The 15,090-nt window shown below is 44.6% G+C and overlaps 1 protein-coding gene across 5 annotated transcripts in view; it reads right to left on the reverse strand.

The window, feature by feature from the left end:
* Nucleotides 1–427: 427 nt before the first annotated feature.
* tnrc6c1 (trinucleotide repeat containing adaptor 6C1) overlaps nt 428–15,090 on the reverse strand; it is a 40,275-nt gene continuing 25,612 nt past the window's right edge. For 2 of the 5 annotated variants that reach the window (XM_085351545.1, XM_085351549.1), the window contains 17 exons: nt 10,169–12,589; nt 8,459–8,644; nt 7,153–7,319; nt 6,964–7,041; nt 6,566–6,784; nt 6,184–6,324; nt 5,795–5,914; nt 5,541–5,624; nt 5,220–5,460; nt 4,984–5,136; nt 4,519–4,695; nt 4,155–4,304; nt 3,667–3,777; nt 2,726–2,944; nt 2,033–2,106; nt 1,794–1,933; nt 428–1,695 (listed from right to left, as the gene is read on the reverse strand). In XM_085351545.1, coding sequence (XP_085207671.1) covers nt 1,296–1,695; nt 1,794–1,933; nt 2,033–2,106; nt 2,726–2,944; nt 3,667–3,777; nt 4,155–4,304; nt 4,519–4,695; nt 4,984–5,136; nt 5,220–5,460; nt 5,541–5,624; nt 5,795–5,914; nt 6,184–6,324; nt 6,566–6,784; nt 6,964–7,041; nt 7,153–7,319; nt 8,459–8,644; nt 10,169–12,589 — 5,081 coding nt within the window. In that variant the 3' untranslated portion in view covers nt 428–1,295. Of the gene's footprint in view, nt 1,696–1,793; nt 1,934–2,032; nt 2,107–2,725; nt 2,945–3,666; nt 3,778–4,139; nt 4,305–4,518; nt 4,696–4,983; nt 5,137–5,219; nt 5,461–5,540; nt 5,625–5,794; nt 5,915–6,183; nt 6,325–6,565; nt 6,785–6,963; nt 7,042–7,152; nt 7,320–8,458; nt 8,645–10,168; nt 12,590–15,090 lie in introns of all 5 variants that reach the window. The other 3 variants (XM_085351546.1, XM_085351548.1, XM_085351547.1) reach the window with 3 other exon arrangements.

Here is a 15,090-nt window from a genome sequence, read left to right on the forward strand (position 1 = left end):
ATGGGTGGGTGGTGAAGTTGGCGGGCAGACCGATAAAGTGTTTGCAGTTCATTCGTTACAGTCTCCTCTATTAATCCCGCGAGTAGGGGTGCTTGGACGGTGAGAGTCTGTGGCTATAATATTGCACGTCGCTTGAAATGGTTGCTTTGCAGGCGGAGTGGGCGCGCACGGTAGAGGGGGCGAGGCAGAGGCAGGGAACGACTTAAGTTTTTTTTTCTCCTCCTCCACAGCATCAGTGACTGGGTCTGAGAGACTGAGACCAAACTGCGAGGTGTCTCCCCGCAAGTGAGTTGAGGTGCATCGAAGTGTTTCATCTTTACAGTTCCATAGTAATAGCAGTGGTTCATCACTGTCGCCCATCTTAACTGTACATGCGACGACCCCACCCACCCCGTCCCTCGACACCACCACATAAGATTGACAGACACATTTTGAATAATATCATTTCTTAGCTTTGTTTGCAATGGTTCAAGAAGAGAAATTAAAAATAAAACTACAAAAATAAATGGCTTGAACAAGGCGAACAGAGTTGCATCATTCCCTTTGAGCGCTGTGAGGGGAACTCAATCTGCTTTTAAACAAACAAACAAAACTAAACAAAACAATGCACTGAAGTCGCGAGCTGTGGTTGCTTAAGCGGTTGTTAAGCCGCAGCAGCATGTACTCTCCACTCAGGTTTCACTGGCTCAGAAATAAGGGTGTGCAGGTGTCCGTATGCTTCTTCACCAAGTACAGAGTGAGTGAGGATAGCAGGGCAGGAAATAGTTTAAGGCTAATTATTAGTGCTGAGAGAAACAAATGTAGAGTCTGGACCAGCTGAAAGTTCAACAACCACTCTGATTGAAGGGTTTTTTAAACTTTGGGAATGACGCCTTTTTGTTTTCCATGGATCTCTGAGGTGCAGTATGATTGCCTCAAATAGGCAGTGAGGGATTAGTTTAAAGATGGCAGCTCGTCACTGTGTCAGTTTGACTAAAAGTACGTCTCGCACGGCAAAGTTCTCAAAAGTTCATTTCTGAAAAAATAAAATAAAATAAAGTTCTCGTTCCTGTGAAGAAAAAGCTGAACACTGTGATCAAAATATCCGTTATTGGGATTCACAACAGAACTGCAACTAAAAATGTCAGTAAAAACCCAGGAGGAGACGAGGCTGACGAGGGCGAGCAGCAAGGTGTTTCCTCGTCCTCCTCCGTCTCTCCTTTCCACCTTTACATCCACGCTGATTATCTCCACATTGATTTGCAAGGTTTTTGCTCCTGTTTGTGTTTGTTTTTGTAAGCCTAGACTCTTCTATCCTACATGGACTCCCCGCTCAGCAGGTCCCCAGGCAGCAGTGTATTGATTGGGGTGGGGCTCCCCATGACCCGTCCCTCCTCTCCACTCGGGGGTCCCCACAGGCTGGAATACTGCTGAACACCACCCCACAGCAGCTCTCCACCTGTTTTTGTTCCGCCTGCTCCCAGGCCGCCGCTGCTACTGTTGCTGCCGGCGCCGTTGTTGTTGTTGTTCCAGTGGGGCGAGTGCCCGATGGGGTGAGACGCTCCAGACCCGGTCCCGCCCATCCTTGTCTGATTGGTGCCTGGAGTGGCCTGCCAGCTGGTTGTTCCTCCGAGTGACTGGCCCTGTGCAAAGAAGCGGTTCACTTCCTCTTCCCCGGCGAACTCGGCCAGGATGGTGGTGTTCCCGAGCACGCACCTGCGTGGAGATTGAAGCACAAAGACAAATGATTCATGGTTAAATGCCCTAAAATTAACTGAGTGAAACACTTTGAACCAATGCGCTGATGCACGTACATGTGCAGGGACTTTTGCGCCTTGGCAGCTTCGTCCTTGGAGCTGTAGCGCACTACAGCATTTCCCTGTGTCAGGTTGAGGTGGAATGTGATGAGGGGGCCGTGTTGCATGCACAGTGTTCGCAGAGTCGAACCATCAATCTGAAAAAGAAAAAACAGCTGCCAATGGTGAGCCAGCTCATTTAATTTTAGCTACAAAGGGGCGTATTTTCACAAACTGTGGAGAAGCAAGCCTCTTACCTGCGGAGTGAGGTTCCTCAGCACGAGCCAGCTACTTGTTCTGGTGGAGCTGTCTGTACTCCATGTGGTACCTGCTGTGCACGAGAAAGAGACAGCAGTGAAAGGAAGAAGTCTGTTGGCATGTGGTTCATACTTCCCAAGCTTATGTGAAACCAGAATCAAGTCAGTTAAGCTCAATGGGTGGTGTCAACTTCACCCACGAAAAAAGAAAAGCTGACCAGAGTCAGTTGATTTCAACGTTCAACCACAACAAGATCTTCTCGAGGCGTTATTCCTGCCTGTGCTCTACCTGTACAGCAGCCCTGCGGTCGTAGGCCACATCAAAATGCCTCCTCCTATGAGAGTATACTGACAACCACGCTCACACATAGTACTTTAAATACACTAACCTCTGCACGGCTCACAGAATGTGAACTTTTCCTCTTTGCTATACGGTTTCATTTCTAATTATTCCACTGTTTTCATTTTTTAAATGTCCAGTATTTTCACATGAATGCTGTTTTCTTCCAAATCACCCATGGAAACAATTCCTATTAGAAGTGCATTGTCTTCCAAAAGTTTGAAGCTCTGTTGGTTTGTTATTTTAACAGTTATATCTGTCTTTTGGATTAATGACATGACAAAATTCACGTGAAGCATTTGAAGAGGAACATGACAAACATTAGAGACACAATAACCTCTTTGTAACACTACCTGTGGTGTAAGAGCTGCTCCAGCCTTGTCCCAGACCCAGAGAGCTGCCCCCCCAGGTGGAGGAAGGCTTTGTGTTGGTGAGGCCAGGCGGGGGGCGGGAAGGGGCTGTGGTGCTGCTCCGAGGGCCCTGTGGGACCTTCCACAGCTCGTGGGACAGAGAGGCCTGGCTGTGAGAAATGGGGCCTGGAGACCAAGTGGATTTCATCTCTGACAGTTTACCTACAAGAAAAAGAAGATGGCAAAGGTTGGTCTGCAGAATCATTCGTCCGAAAGACAACCGCTCCCGCAGGAAGGAGTCCTGCAGGATGAAATCGCTGAAAAGTTCTGAGAAACTGTCCAAAGGTGAATATGAATAAGCAAGTAAAGACTGCATTACAAAGTACAGCCTTCGCTGGATTTTACTCCAAAATAATCTCATCTTGTGTCATGGTACAAATCTATCTTCTGTTTCTGTGAAGCACACACTTTACATATAAACCAAAAATAACTGAACTTGGTGGCCTTCATGCACATTTGTGTGTGGTGCAGGAGGCACAAAACCCCACAGTGTGTTAGCGTATGCATGAGATGTGTTTGAGAGACACACAAAAGGAAAATTACTTCTTTCAAACAGACCAGTTAAGAGTCGCTATAAAAACGGGAAACACGACAAGCTGTACTCTCCATGCCGCACACAGAGGAGGAAGGAGATGCACTAACATCGCAGGGAGGGGATTATGCACTGCATGATACACAAAACTGACAGGGATACAGCTCAAATGAAGGTCACGTTTAATCAGGGGCAGTGACTCGTATGGAAAAGAAGACGCGTCTCTCCAGTGAATGGCTGAAGCTCTGGGTGTTAAAGTAACAGGAAGGAGAGGAAAATGCTGACTTGCAGTGAAATTAGCCACTGCAGTGTGGCGAGGGGGTGGGTGGGTGGTTGTGGATAAACCATGTACCTGCATCCTCCATCTCCGGGGACGAAAGACTGAACGAGCTAGTGTAGCCACTGACTGGCCAATCAGTGGAGGGAGGCAGAGCCTCGTTCTGAGATGAGGTGGGAGAGGAGCCTAAGCCGACGCCAGCAACACAAACAAATAGATACAAAACAAATAAGGAAAACGCAGCAGAGAGAAAATGGCATAAAGAAAAACACACAACAAATGATGACAGTAAGGTTCTTTAAGAAGAGAAGAATATAGAATATGACAATGATTACAGCAGCAGTTAAAAAAGTAGGAAAATGAAGAACGAAAGAAAAAGAAGCAGGCTCTCAGGTGGCAGAAATACACCGGATCACGGCTGATTCATACACCTTTCTTTTTTAAAATCATCTCCAATTCATCTCTTTACTTATTTGACTTTAAACAGAACCAAAACACTCAAACTGAGCATCTTGATTTGGAGGCGACGTGGTCCGGCCTTCACTCACTTCTCCTGTTCTCACCTCCGCTCCTGTCCCGGAGCAGGTAGCGGTTGACATCTTGGATATTTGTGTTGATGGTGGGTCCGCTGGGGACGCTGCCGGGGGTCACGTTGGGGTCAGTTTCAGGGTCGATATTCTGGAGGCCCTTCCACGGTACACCAGGACAAAACTCTGAAAGTAAAAGGAACACGTGCGCATGATTTTCTTACTTACGGGACACCAAAGAAACTTATAACAGGCATGTTTCACAGGTAAAGGTTTTTCTATTATGCTCATTTTCTGCACATGAATTCAAATGCCTGTCCTGAAGATATGACAAAGCAGTTTTTGGCAGACAACATAACAAACTTAAAGCTGACAAACTGAGAACATGAGCGCTGCTCACCTGGTGGCCAGTTGATATTGGTCCCATTGGCCATTTTGTCACTGCTGCCTTTGCTTTGTCCCCAGCTGTCTGGAGGCACCAGAGGGCTGGAAGGAGACTCTGAGCTGGATATCAGGCTGTAGGGGCTGTAAGATTCATCCAGCTGAGTGGGCTTTCCAGGAGGGCCCAGGTTGGCACCTAAGAAAAGCACAATGAGACAATGAGACATCTAAAACCCAAATACATTAACAGTTTTTAAATAACTGGCAGAAACTGCTGAAACAGTATTTTCAACACGCTCAAATACAAAGGGATTTTCAAGCTGGCGTTGGGTCTCGTAAACATATTGTTTGAATATATCATGCTGGATATACAACTTCCAGTCCACATTTCAGATCTGCATTTTACACATTGAACACTCGTCTCCAGTGTCAAAAGGCTATTAGGTGAAATAATCATGACAGTGAGCCCCGTTTTCTTTCTCACCGTGCTTGCCCAGGTTGGGCTCCAATGGAGAAGAGTTTCCAGAGAGGCTTTCGATTGAGTTTGGGTGTGTCCACTGTGACAGGCGCGATTGGGGTTGGGGGGGTTCCTTCATTGACAGACTTCCCACCTCCATGCAGTTTACATTCAGTCCAGCTGAGGACATTAAGGAGATGTTACTTCACAATCCTGCAAGGACTACTTTTCCACATTCAAAGAGCAATGCTGATACTACTCACAGAGAGAGTAGGGGCTGTAGGTGTTAGGAGATGACTGCGGCTCTTTGGTCTGCAGGTCCGGGAGGCCTGGAGCCTGGGGATGACCTGGAAATGAATCCAGGGAGGATTTGGCTCCACCAGGATGCAGGCCTGAGTGGGAAGGGGGCGGTTGCTGTTGCTGCTGCTTCATCAGCAGGGCCTGGGCCAGCTGACGCTGGTGCTGTTGGATCTGCTGCTGCATGTTATTGATTGTACGTGCAACCTAGGGAAAAAAATAAACATGATGGATATTCAATGCGCAGGTTTTACAGATCCAGTAGGAGAATTAAAAAGTGAACCTACTTGCTGCTCTTGTTGTCGAATGGGGCCAGAAACATTGCGCTGCGCCTGCAACATCTGCTGCTGAATTTGTAAACGCTGGTACGCCTGTGCAGGGATAAACAGGATTAAAAGTTTCTCAATGCCACGTACAATAAATGTAGATTAAACAATATGACCACATGTCCTTTTTAGTTACGTATGAGGTTAAAGATGAATTTAAAATGCTCAGATGTATCCAACAAAACTGAAAGCAGATAAAACTAAATGAGACTCACCAGTTGCAGCTGGTAAAGTTGATTTAGAAGGGTCATATGTTGAGGGTTTATTGGTGAGGTTAAAAGTGCAGGATTCAGACCAATGTTTTTTGCTGCAAACTGTAAGAGCTGTGCTTGAACCTGTGGAAGAAAAAGATAAGTAGGCAACGACTTAACAAAATGAAGATGCAAATCTGAGAATCTGCCTTATGTATAGTCTGCACCTTTCTCGTGTTAGACTCTGAGACATTTGAATTGAAATAATAAATGTAAGAATCTCACATGGCTGCTTTTAAAGGTTATGGTACAAGTCTGAAGTATTCACCACTGTATACATACAAACTCGTTCTCTCCTAATATTTAGACAGGAAGTGTTAAATAAGTTCATATGTTTGTGTGTATGAGTGTACCTGAGGGGAGAGAAACTGAGGCACTTGAGCACGTAGACTAGGCTGAGAGGAGCTGAGAGGCGGCACTGGTGGCTGAGGAGGCGGCTGCGGCATGGCCCGGACTTGTGCTGCTCCACCACCGCCAAACATTCCACTCTGCACCTGCCGAAAAGAGGACATGTCGATCATTTTCTTTAGCATTTACTCTACTGAAGTGACCTTGTTTTAATGGAGACTATTTACATTTGTGGCTTTTAAGCATCATAAGATCAGCTCAGGTATGATGTACTACAACGTGCAGAAATCCCAGGAAACATTTAGACACTCTGCTGTCATCAGCAGGGAATTTAATACTGCACATGCAGAGCGTATTTAAATATGGATTAACAATGGAGTGACTCACCTTATCCATGAAGGGCAGGCGGGGATCTGCTGAGGGGTCTTTGGAAAGAAGCGGAGGCCGAGGGCAGCTCATGGGCTTGTTGATGAGCCCGTTGTTGTAGTCGTGGCCAGCTATCCCCATCCCACGCTTGTCAAGCTCCGTCTTCTTTTCCAGCAGGGCACTCATGGCCTGATCCAGGTTCATGTTGTTGCTCTTCAAAGCCTCCTCTGCTGGATCCCTCTGAAAACAGAAAAGAGATTAATCCCAAAATGTTCGGATCAAAATTATGCTGTTATAAGCATTTCATGATTAGCTTTATTATTATTAATTACTAGTCTTTTAATAAGAAGTTTATAAAATGGCTATTGAATGTTTTTTTTTATATATATTTATATTTGAAGAAAAGACTAAGCACTCACAGGGAAGCCCATGTCAGTCAGCTGCTTGATGAGACGATTCATGATCCAGACCTCATCCTGCTTCCCTGGGATCTTCCCCTGTAGGAGATGTGATCAAAAATGACAATGTCAGTGCAATTAACTGATTTCTTATGATGTCAAATAAAAGCATAAGGAAGTGTTCTTTATCCAAGCATTTGTGCTGCACACCTTTGGTGGGGGCTTTTTATTTGCATTGCTCCAAGAGTTACAGGAAGAGTTGCTCTCCTGGGAGGCAGTGCTATTCCACATGTCTACCTCCTCTGCATCCCACTGACCACCTGACAGGCTCAGGTCTTCACTTCCACCTCCCCATCCATCTTGCATAGGTTTGGGAGCTGGAAACAACCACACAAAAACGCATAACAACAAATAATAAGGGCAAAACAGGTACCTTATGTGGCATATTTGTGATGTTTGTCATTATTTAAAATAACATGCTCAAAGTACTACAATATCTCACATATCAACAGGATGGATACTGAAACCCAGTATTGGAACAATGACTGGGCCAAAGTATTAATAAAAAAAAAAAAAACCTTGATTAAAGCAGAGTTCTGTTCTGTTTTTAATACCCATTATCTCTCTTTTAGAGCCTCTGAGTGTGAGTGCAGCTGTCTCTTACAACCATGGCTGCACTGTGCATCAAATACACAGACTTGCTCGAAAGTGTGGTTTCATTTCTGAAGAGTAAATGCTCACAACACTCAAAGCCACACATGCAACAAGTTTTTCTTTTTTTTTCTTTTTAAATATAAATATGCCAAGACGGAAACATGAGCAATATGTCAAAACATTTAGCAAAAGAGTAATTTGCCTTAGTTAAATTAACATAGTTGAATCACTAAAAGTAACCATTAGTCAGCTGAACGAGGCGTTTTGGTGGTTAAAAAAAAAAAAAAAAAAAATGTTAACATTAAGAACATGAATGTAAGTTATCTGTTACCATGAGCACAAAGCTACTATTAATTCTATTGTTATTGTCTTTATAAATAACAAGAAGTTAATTATTAAAATAAGCAGTATGAATAAGAGCAACAGGTAAATTCTATTCTATTATCTACTATTCCCTGGTCCAAGTTAATCTCAACTATATGGGTAGGATGTTTGAACCACGCTTGACAACCTGGCTCAAAAGCACTGGGGATGGTTGGGTAATATGCATGAGTCTCTTAAGCTAGTAATGTTTATAATGCACAATTAAAAACTTGTTTGTACGATGTTTTACATCTAGTAAATGTGAAGGTTTTATGTTTCACATAGAGACTACGTCAAAAACATAATATAGCCACTAGGGGTCAGTGTAGATTTATGTGCAAAACCCAAGTACTCCTGCTTCCCTTGTGCCATATTGATGTCCTTGACTTGACTCACCGGGAGAGAATTTTTAAACTTCTGTTTTTAAGCAGTATAGCAACACATACAGTATGATTGTATCCCAAAGCTATCCACACTTGGACGAGACTGAGCCATTTACCAGGTTTACAAGATGCAGGTGTCATTGTCGGGTTGCCCCTGCCATAGCTCTCCGGATTGCTTTCCCCCCAGCCCCCGCTGGGTTTGCCCCAGGCAGACGTCCCATTATCCACGCTAACCGGGGAAGATGCAGGTTCCCCCCAGGAGCTCTCCGATTTTGTGTGGGAGCTGGATATCTCTCCCCAACCTGGAGGACACACAAACACAATCAGTACTACTCAGAAACCAATCAGATCATGCGGCGTTTTTTTCAATATTGTGACCACACAGTGTCAAACTAAACTACAAAGATTTTGTTGTTACGATACGCCATTTGTTCATTACACTGACTTCTGTTTGCAAAATTGTGTGTTTAAATGACAGTTAAGAGACCAAATCATTATTTCTTGCCCTTCATACAGAGCAACAATAAAGGCTCTTTGTGCCATACAGCACGGCCTGGTTTACTTTGCTAGCTAAGTTTAAATGTGCATGGTAGATGCCCAAGACACAGAAAATGGGATGGAAATCTAACAGTGATGTATGATTGTGTCTTGACCATATTCAATGTCTATATATACATAGAAAAACCAAACATTTTAGTATTTGATCCCTAATAACCTGAGGCTTAAATATAACTGAGTCCGGTTAACACCACTAAACTGATTTAGCCTTCTGCTTTGAAGTGTCATTTAAAAAAAAAAAAAAAAAAAAAAAAAAAAAAAGAAGTGTGAAATGCCAGCCATGCAGAGAGGCAGAAACCTGGGTTTGGCTTAGCAGGAAGGTTGATGGAGGGAGGAGATGCCCATTTAAGATTTGGCATGGTCCCGTCCCTTTTGGCAAGAAAGACAGAGTGCTGTCTCTAGGCCTGCAGCAGCGCCAAGCTCAGTTTAGCTCTCTCCCCAAGGAAAGGTCAAGTCCCAAAGGCTGCTTCAAAATTATAGTTAACATTCAACCCTCTTGTGTCACTGGGTAAGAGGTGCACTGATCTAAACAAGATATAATCTCATCTGAAGAGTTTGTTTCTATCCATCGTAAGTCACTAAAACTCTATATTAAACAGCCAGTGAACAGCCTGCTGTCAGGATTGATCCAAAGGGTTCAACATGAAGAGTCAAATGAGGGCCAGCAGGAGGCTTCTGCCCAGTGCATAGTGTCTTGCTCCTCCTCCTCCTGTTCCTCACTTCAACTACTGACAGATGGTGGCTCCTATATAATCACACACTTCCTATCCATCTCAAACAGTTTGTGGTGAATCAATATTTTCACGAGGCCCTTTGTAAACAGCATTCTTGTGTTTCCTCTGCCATGTGAGGTTGCCAGGGTTGCCCCCATAGTCGAGCCGAGAGTTGTGAAGTGTGAGGGCGTCACTGAGGGACAGGCCTGGCCCTACCCACCTGATTTAGATAGTTGATTAGAGGCAAATCCAAAGAGAGTAAACTAGGTTAAGATATTACCTTTAAGTGGATCAACAGCTTGGAGCTTAGCAGCGGACAAAGCCAACCACCAAACAAGCTTTTTAGCACCTTTTGCTTTGAACAGTGAACAAGGATGAAGAAACTAGGAAACCCAGGCAGGCATTATAGTTTACCATTAACTAGATTAAACTCATTGAAATCAAAATTTGAATGCTGACTGTGTATATTAACTATACATTGTTAGCATTCATAAACAGGGAAATCTGAGCAAGTCATGTTACAGTCTGCATAATATATAGTTTATATCACCTTACCTTGAGCCATCAGGGGACCTCTGCTGTGAGATGCTCCAGGCTGGTGTTGCACAGTAGGATCCAAAGGCCCGCTGGTGGGGCCTGAGTTCTGGCTGTTTTGGCTGTGGCTCTGTAGGGGTGCAGGTGGCCCGTGGTAAGGGTGATTGAGAGGGTGGGGATGGTTGTTGTTGGTGCTGGGGGGATTATTGCCTCCAGTAGTAACTTTAGCTTGGGACGATCCTGAATTGTTCCTGTCCCACAGATTGACTGCCTTGTTGTAGGTACCGGGATCGCCCCAAGCAGAGGTCCCGTCATCGATCTCCATCTTGCGTCGGATGGAAGGAGGGGAAGGCTCTTCCCAGCCTGTAGGCTCAGTTGTTGAGGATTCCTGCTTATTTCCACCCCTACCTGGACCTTGTTTCACTGAGCCCGATCCCCCCCAGGACCCCATGCTCCCTCCTCCATTGTTACCACTAGGCCCATCTTGAGGCTTGCCCCCCCAGCCTTGAGAGGGACCACTGGGTCGCTGAGGAAGTGACTCTCCCCAGCCACCATTACCTCCAGGTCCTTGAGAAGACATTCCCCAGCCTCGTGGTTCTCCTTCCCAAGCAGTAGTGGGACTCTTTTTACTCTCTTCTGAGTCCCCCCACTCTGCTGTGTTATTGCTCACTCCACTGCTAGCCCAAGTGTGAGATGCTTTGGGCTGTTCTCCCCAGTTCTGGGATCCTGACTTGATGTGAGAATCTTCCCACCCACTTGGCTTCTCTCCCCAGGACTGACCACCATTTTTGGGTATACTGGTGCTTGGACCTCCTGGTGGAGGGTTTCCCCAACCACCAGGGCCACCTGGGGGCTTGATGTTGCTGGGTGGCTCTCCCCAACCAGAGCTTGGCTGGTTGGTAGCTGCTATGTTACCACCCCAACTAGAAGTGCCCTGAGAACCAGGCGCATCATTTTTGCTCCCAGAGTCAGTCATCTGGCTAGGGCCTGTGTTAGTGTTGGAGGGCCCCTGGGCATCGACTGGAGTGGTTGAGCCAGAGCCCCATGATCCAGTGCCTACATCACTCTTACGTTTGGTATCATCCATGTCCCAGGAAGTGTGCTGGCGAACGGGAGTCTGTCCCCAGCCACTGTTGCACAGCACCCTGGGGTCCAGATCCTGGGCAGGCATCAAAGGAGCTGATTTTTCTCTGGATGACCGGTCTTTTTGCTGGGGATGGCCTTCCATGCTGTCACTGCTTCCTTCACTAGCCGCAGCTGTGCTTACAGCCCTGCTCCATGAGATGGACTGAGAGTCCTGTGCGGGAGAGCTGGGTGTATCCCATCCTCCCTGGGTCTCTTCAGGGTGTTCACCCCAGCCTCCAGAGTTCCCTGTTCCATCTCCTTCATGGCCCCAGCCAGGTGCCTCCTTAGATGAACTTGCCTTTGAGTTGCCACTGTTACCCCATACTGAATTACCATCTTCACCATTGACCTGTGAGCCTCCTGGCGGTGGCTGGGTCATGGAACCCAAGCCTACAGGTGCACTTCCCCAGCCAGGCAAACTGCGGATGGGGCTGGGGGGTTCCTGCTTATTAGTGTGATTTGGTCCATCAGTTTTAAGGTTCTGAGGTTCTGAACTGAAAGACACATTCGTGGACGGGGAGGGGTGTGGCTCTGCATCAGAAGCCATCATGGTAATCCAGGCATTGCCAATCCCCGAGGAGTTGCTGTTAGTGTTGGCTCCGGTACAGGTGCTGGTCTGGGCTGGTGGGGGGCCAGGTGGATTGCAGAGGTTGGGTGTAGAGTGAGGAGGTGAAATGGTGTTGGCTCCCCCTGAGCTGCCTCCCCCTGTGCCACTTCCGTCATGCCCCAACATGGGCCAGGCAGACGGGTTGGCATTAGGGTTTAGGTTCAAGTTAAAGTTGGTGCTGGAGGATGATGAAGGACCCCAGCTCCTAGTACTGCCTCCTCCTCCTGGGCTGTCACTCTTCGTTTCACTCCCCATTGAGGACTGAGGGGGGCAATGGGAAGATACAGCCCCAGGGCCCCAGCTGCGACTGGCTGCAACCTGGCCAGAGAGCATGCTGGTTCCAGTATGATTGGCAGGGCTGGGCCCACTGTTGGCTTTGCTGCTGAGGTGGTTGGCAGGGAAGTGGCCTGTTTGGCTATTTGCTCCCGTGGCCATACTCACTGTACTACAACTACTGCTAGTACTACTGCTTCTGCTGCTGCTGGTCAGGTGACCAGAGTCAGTGTCCAAAGGGCATCCTCCTGGAGGGACCTGGCTCTGGCTGAGTGTAATAGAAGGCCAAGCCTCTGTGTCCTTCTGGTCGATAATTAGTTGATCCCAGCCACTGAGATTGGTGGAAGATGCAGCACTCGTAGCACTTCTGTTGGCTGGCAGGTGCCCCCAGAGGGGATTATCATACTGGGCTCCCTGGCCACTCTGTGGGGGCAGTTCTGTGTGAAAGACACACACAAGGAAAATAGACACACACAAAAAAAATCATGAGCCATAAGCAGGAGCAACAGGATGACAGCAGAGAGACTAAGTTGCATACGTCATCACACCCACATTTGCTTAGTAAGATTGAAATACCATGGCAACATGCAATGTGTCTTCACCATGCTTTATAAATGAAAATACATACCACCCACATAAAAATAAATAAATAAAAGGAAAAATTACTAATATGATAACAGAGGGGGCTTTAATTAGTAAATGAATAAAAATTATGTACTTTATTTGTATACTACACATTTCTAAAGGAACAAACACTTTAAAATATGTCATTTATCAAAATAAGGTGCCGTGCATTCAGTACGTTTAAAGAATTTGTAGTAAAACATGATATTATATTTTTCTCTCGTCTTTCCCTCAAATGTTCAATTAGTTTAGTGCAATTCTTTAAAAAATGGCAGTGATAACATTGCTTTTCTAATTGAAAATGATTGAAAAGTTATGAGTATTTAAAGAAAGGAACAACAGAAAGATTGGAAACGTGGTACAAAGCTAGAATACTATCTTGGAACCTTTTAAGCTAATTGGTAACATGATTAGATAAAAAAGTTTCCAGAGAGGCTGATGGGAAGAAGTTCATACAGACTGCAAGAGGAAGTATTTTATATTTTATCATAAAAAAACAAACAAACTGCTCTACGTATAATAATAATAATAATAACTATTATTATCATCATTGTGATTATTATTATGTATTGTAGGTCATAAAAAGATTCAGGCTCAGGAATACTTGTCAACATTATCACTGCATTCATGAATGCAAGTTAAAACTACGCTACCATTTAAAAAAACAAAACTGCCTCATTCTATGGGCCTCAGGTAATTTAAGATTGACTGAGGAGAAGTGGAACAATGTTCTGTGGTCTGACCAATCAAAATGAGCAATTTCTGGGAGAAATAATGGAAGTGGAATGCTCCAGACGGAAGAGGACAGGGACATTCCAGCTTGCAATCAACACACAATTCAAAAGCCAGGAACCGTGATGCAGAGGTGCTTTAGTGGACATGGCAAGTCTCCACCTGTGCACCATTAATCCTGACAGATATATGTGCACAGGCTTTAGAGCAACATATGCTGCTATCTAGGGAATGTCTTTTTTAGTGAATGACTGACCCATATCAGCAAATCAATAACAAACCAAATTCTGCATGTATTTCAAATGCACTGAAATGTATTTATTTTTGTAATACCTTCAGGTAAAAATAACAGTCTTAATTTTTTGACAGCTTTGCTCTTTATTTTACTGTGCATGTATACAGCTCAAGCATCAATAATAAAGTTTTCAGTTTCTAAGGTTATTTATAACAAACAAGGTTAAAAATAAATCAAATTAAAAACATTTGCATGTAAAATATTTTTGCTGAAATAATTTAACACACACTGCAAACAGAAGTCATAACAGATAGATACTGCACCTTTCCAACTAGTGACGCACAGATCTGATATGTGATATTCCTTTATTGTTGGGGCCTCTCTGTTTACTACAACAGTTGTCAGCACACAGAGCACAGGCTGAATTAATGCTGCGCTCATTTTACCTCTGAAGTTGAAGCTGGGAGTGATGCCACTGCTGTGGTAGCAGTAGTAAAAGCAAGAAATAGCAGGATTTATTTTGGTCTTTAGCAAGGTCGAACCATTCATCCATCGCCAGCAATAACACACAATACCTTGGTCGTTTTTCTGTGTACAGCTTGCTTAGCGAGTCACAAATACACAACATTTATAGCACAGATTCCCAGTTTTACTACTGTTGACGTGCACTGCCACCATCTTGGATTATGAAGTCGGGGTTGGCGGGGCTTCTCCAACTTTCTGAGTGGAAAAATCCTACAACTGGAAGGCAGCATAACACAATATGAGGGAGCTATCAATTCAGCTGCACTGGCTCCCCATTAACTCCAGAGTTAATTTTAAATAAAACATGCTTTTGGGCAAGTTTTTGTTTTTTAATGTTCATTTTTGTTGTGACATTTATATTCAAAGGTGCTAAATAAACAAAAATGCTTCCCCATCAGCGTCTCTTGTGTTTGGTTTAACACCTGTTTTAAAGCCTTCGTTTCACTCATGGTAACACAAGTCAACTCAGTTATTTCAGATTTCCTGTTTCTTTTGAGCTCTACTCCAGCTGAGATACAAGTGTGTGACTCAACACATTCCTGTTGTGAGCAGGGCTATATTAGAAGCTAGCGTTATTGTAAAGGAAAACAGTAAACAGTAGTGATCCTCACACTCAACTTAAATAACCCTAGTGCAAATAATTATTATCTATTAAATTTTTTTAATTCATTTCTGTGTCCCAAGTTATTTCACTAATAAATACCAATTTAGTACATATATATATATATATTAAACTCCAGCATCTTAATTTACAAAGTTCATAAAGCAACAATTAGGCTAAATGATGTTATCTTACATTATTCTTTCCATCAGACTGTGGAT

The sequence above is a fragment of the Diplotaxodon limnothrissa genome, linkage group LG4 (assembly GCF_057381915.1).
Source record: "Diplotaxodon limnothrissa isolate DT_005_m linkage group LG4, D_limnothrissa_male_GT1.1, whole genome shotgun sequence".
NCBI lineage: Eukaryota > Metazoa > Chordata > Actinopteri > Cichliformes > Cichlidae > Diplotaxodon > Diplotaxodon limnothrissa.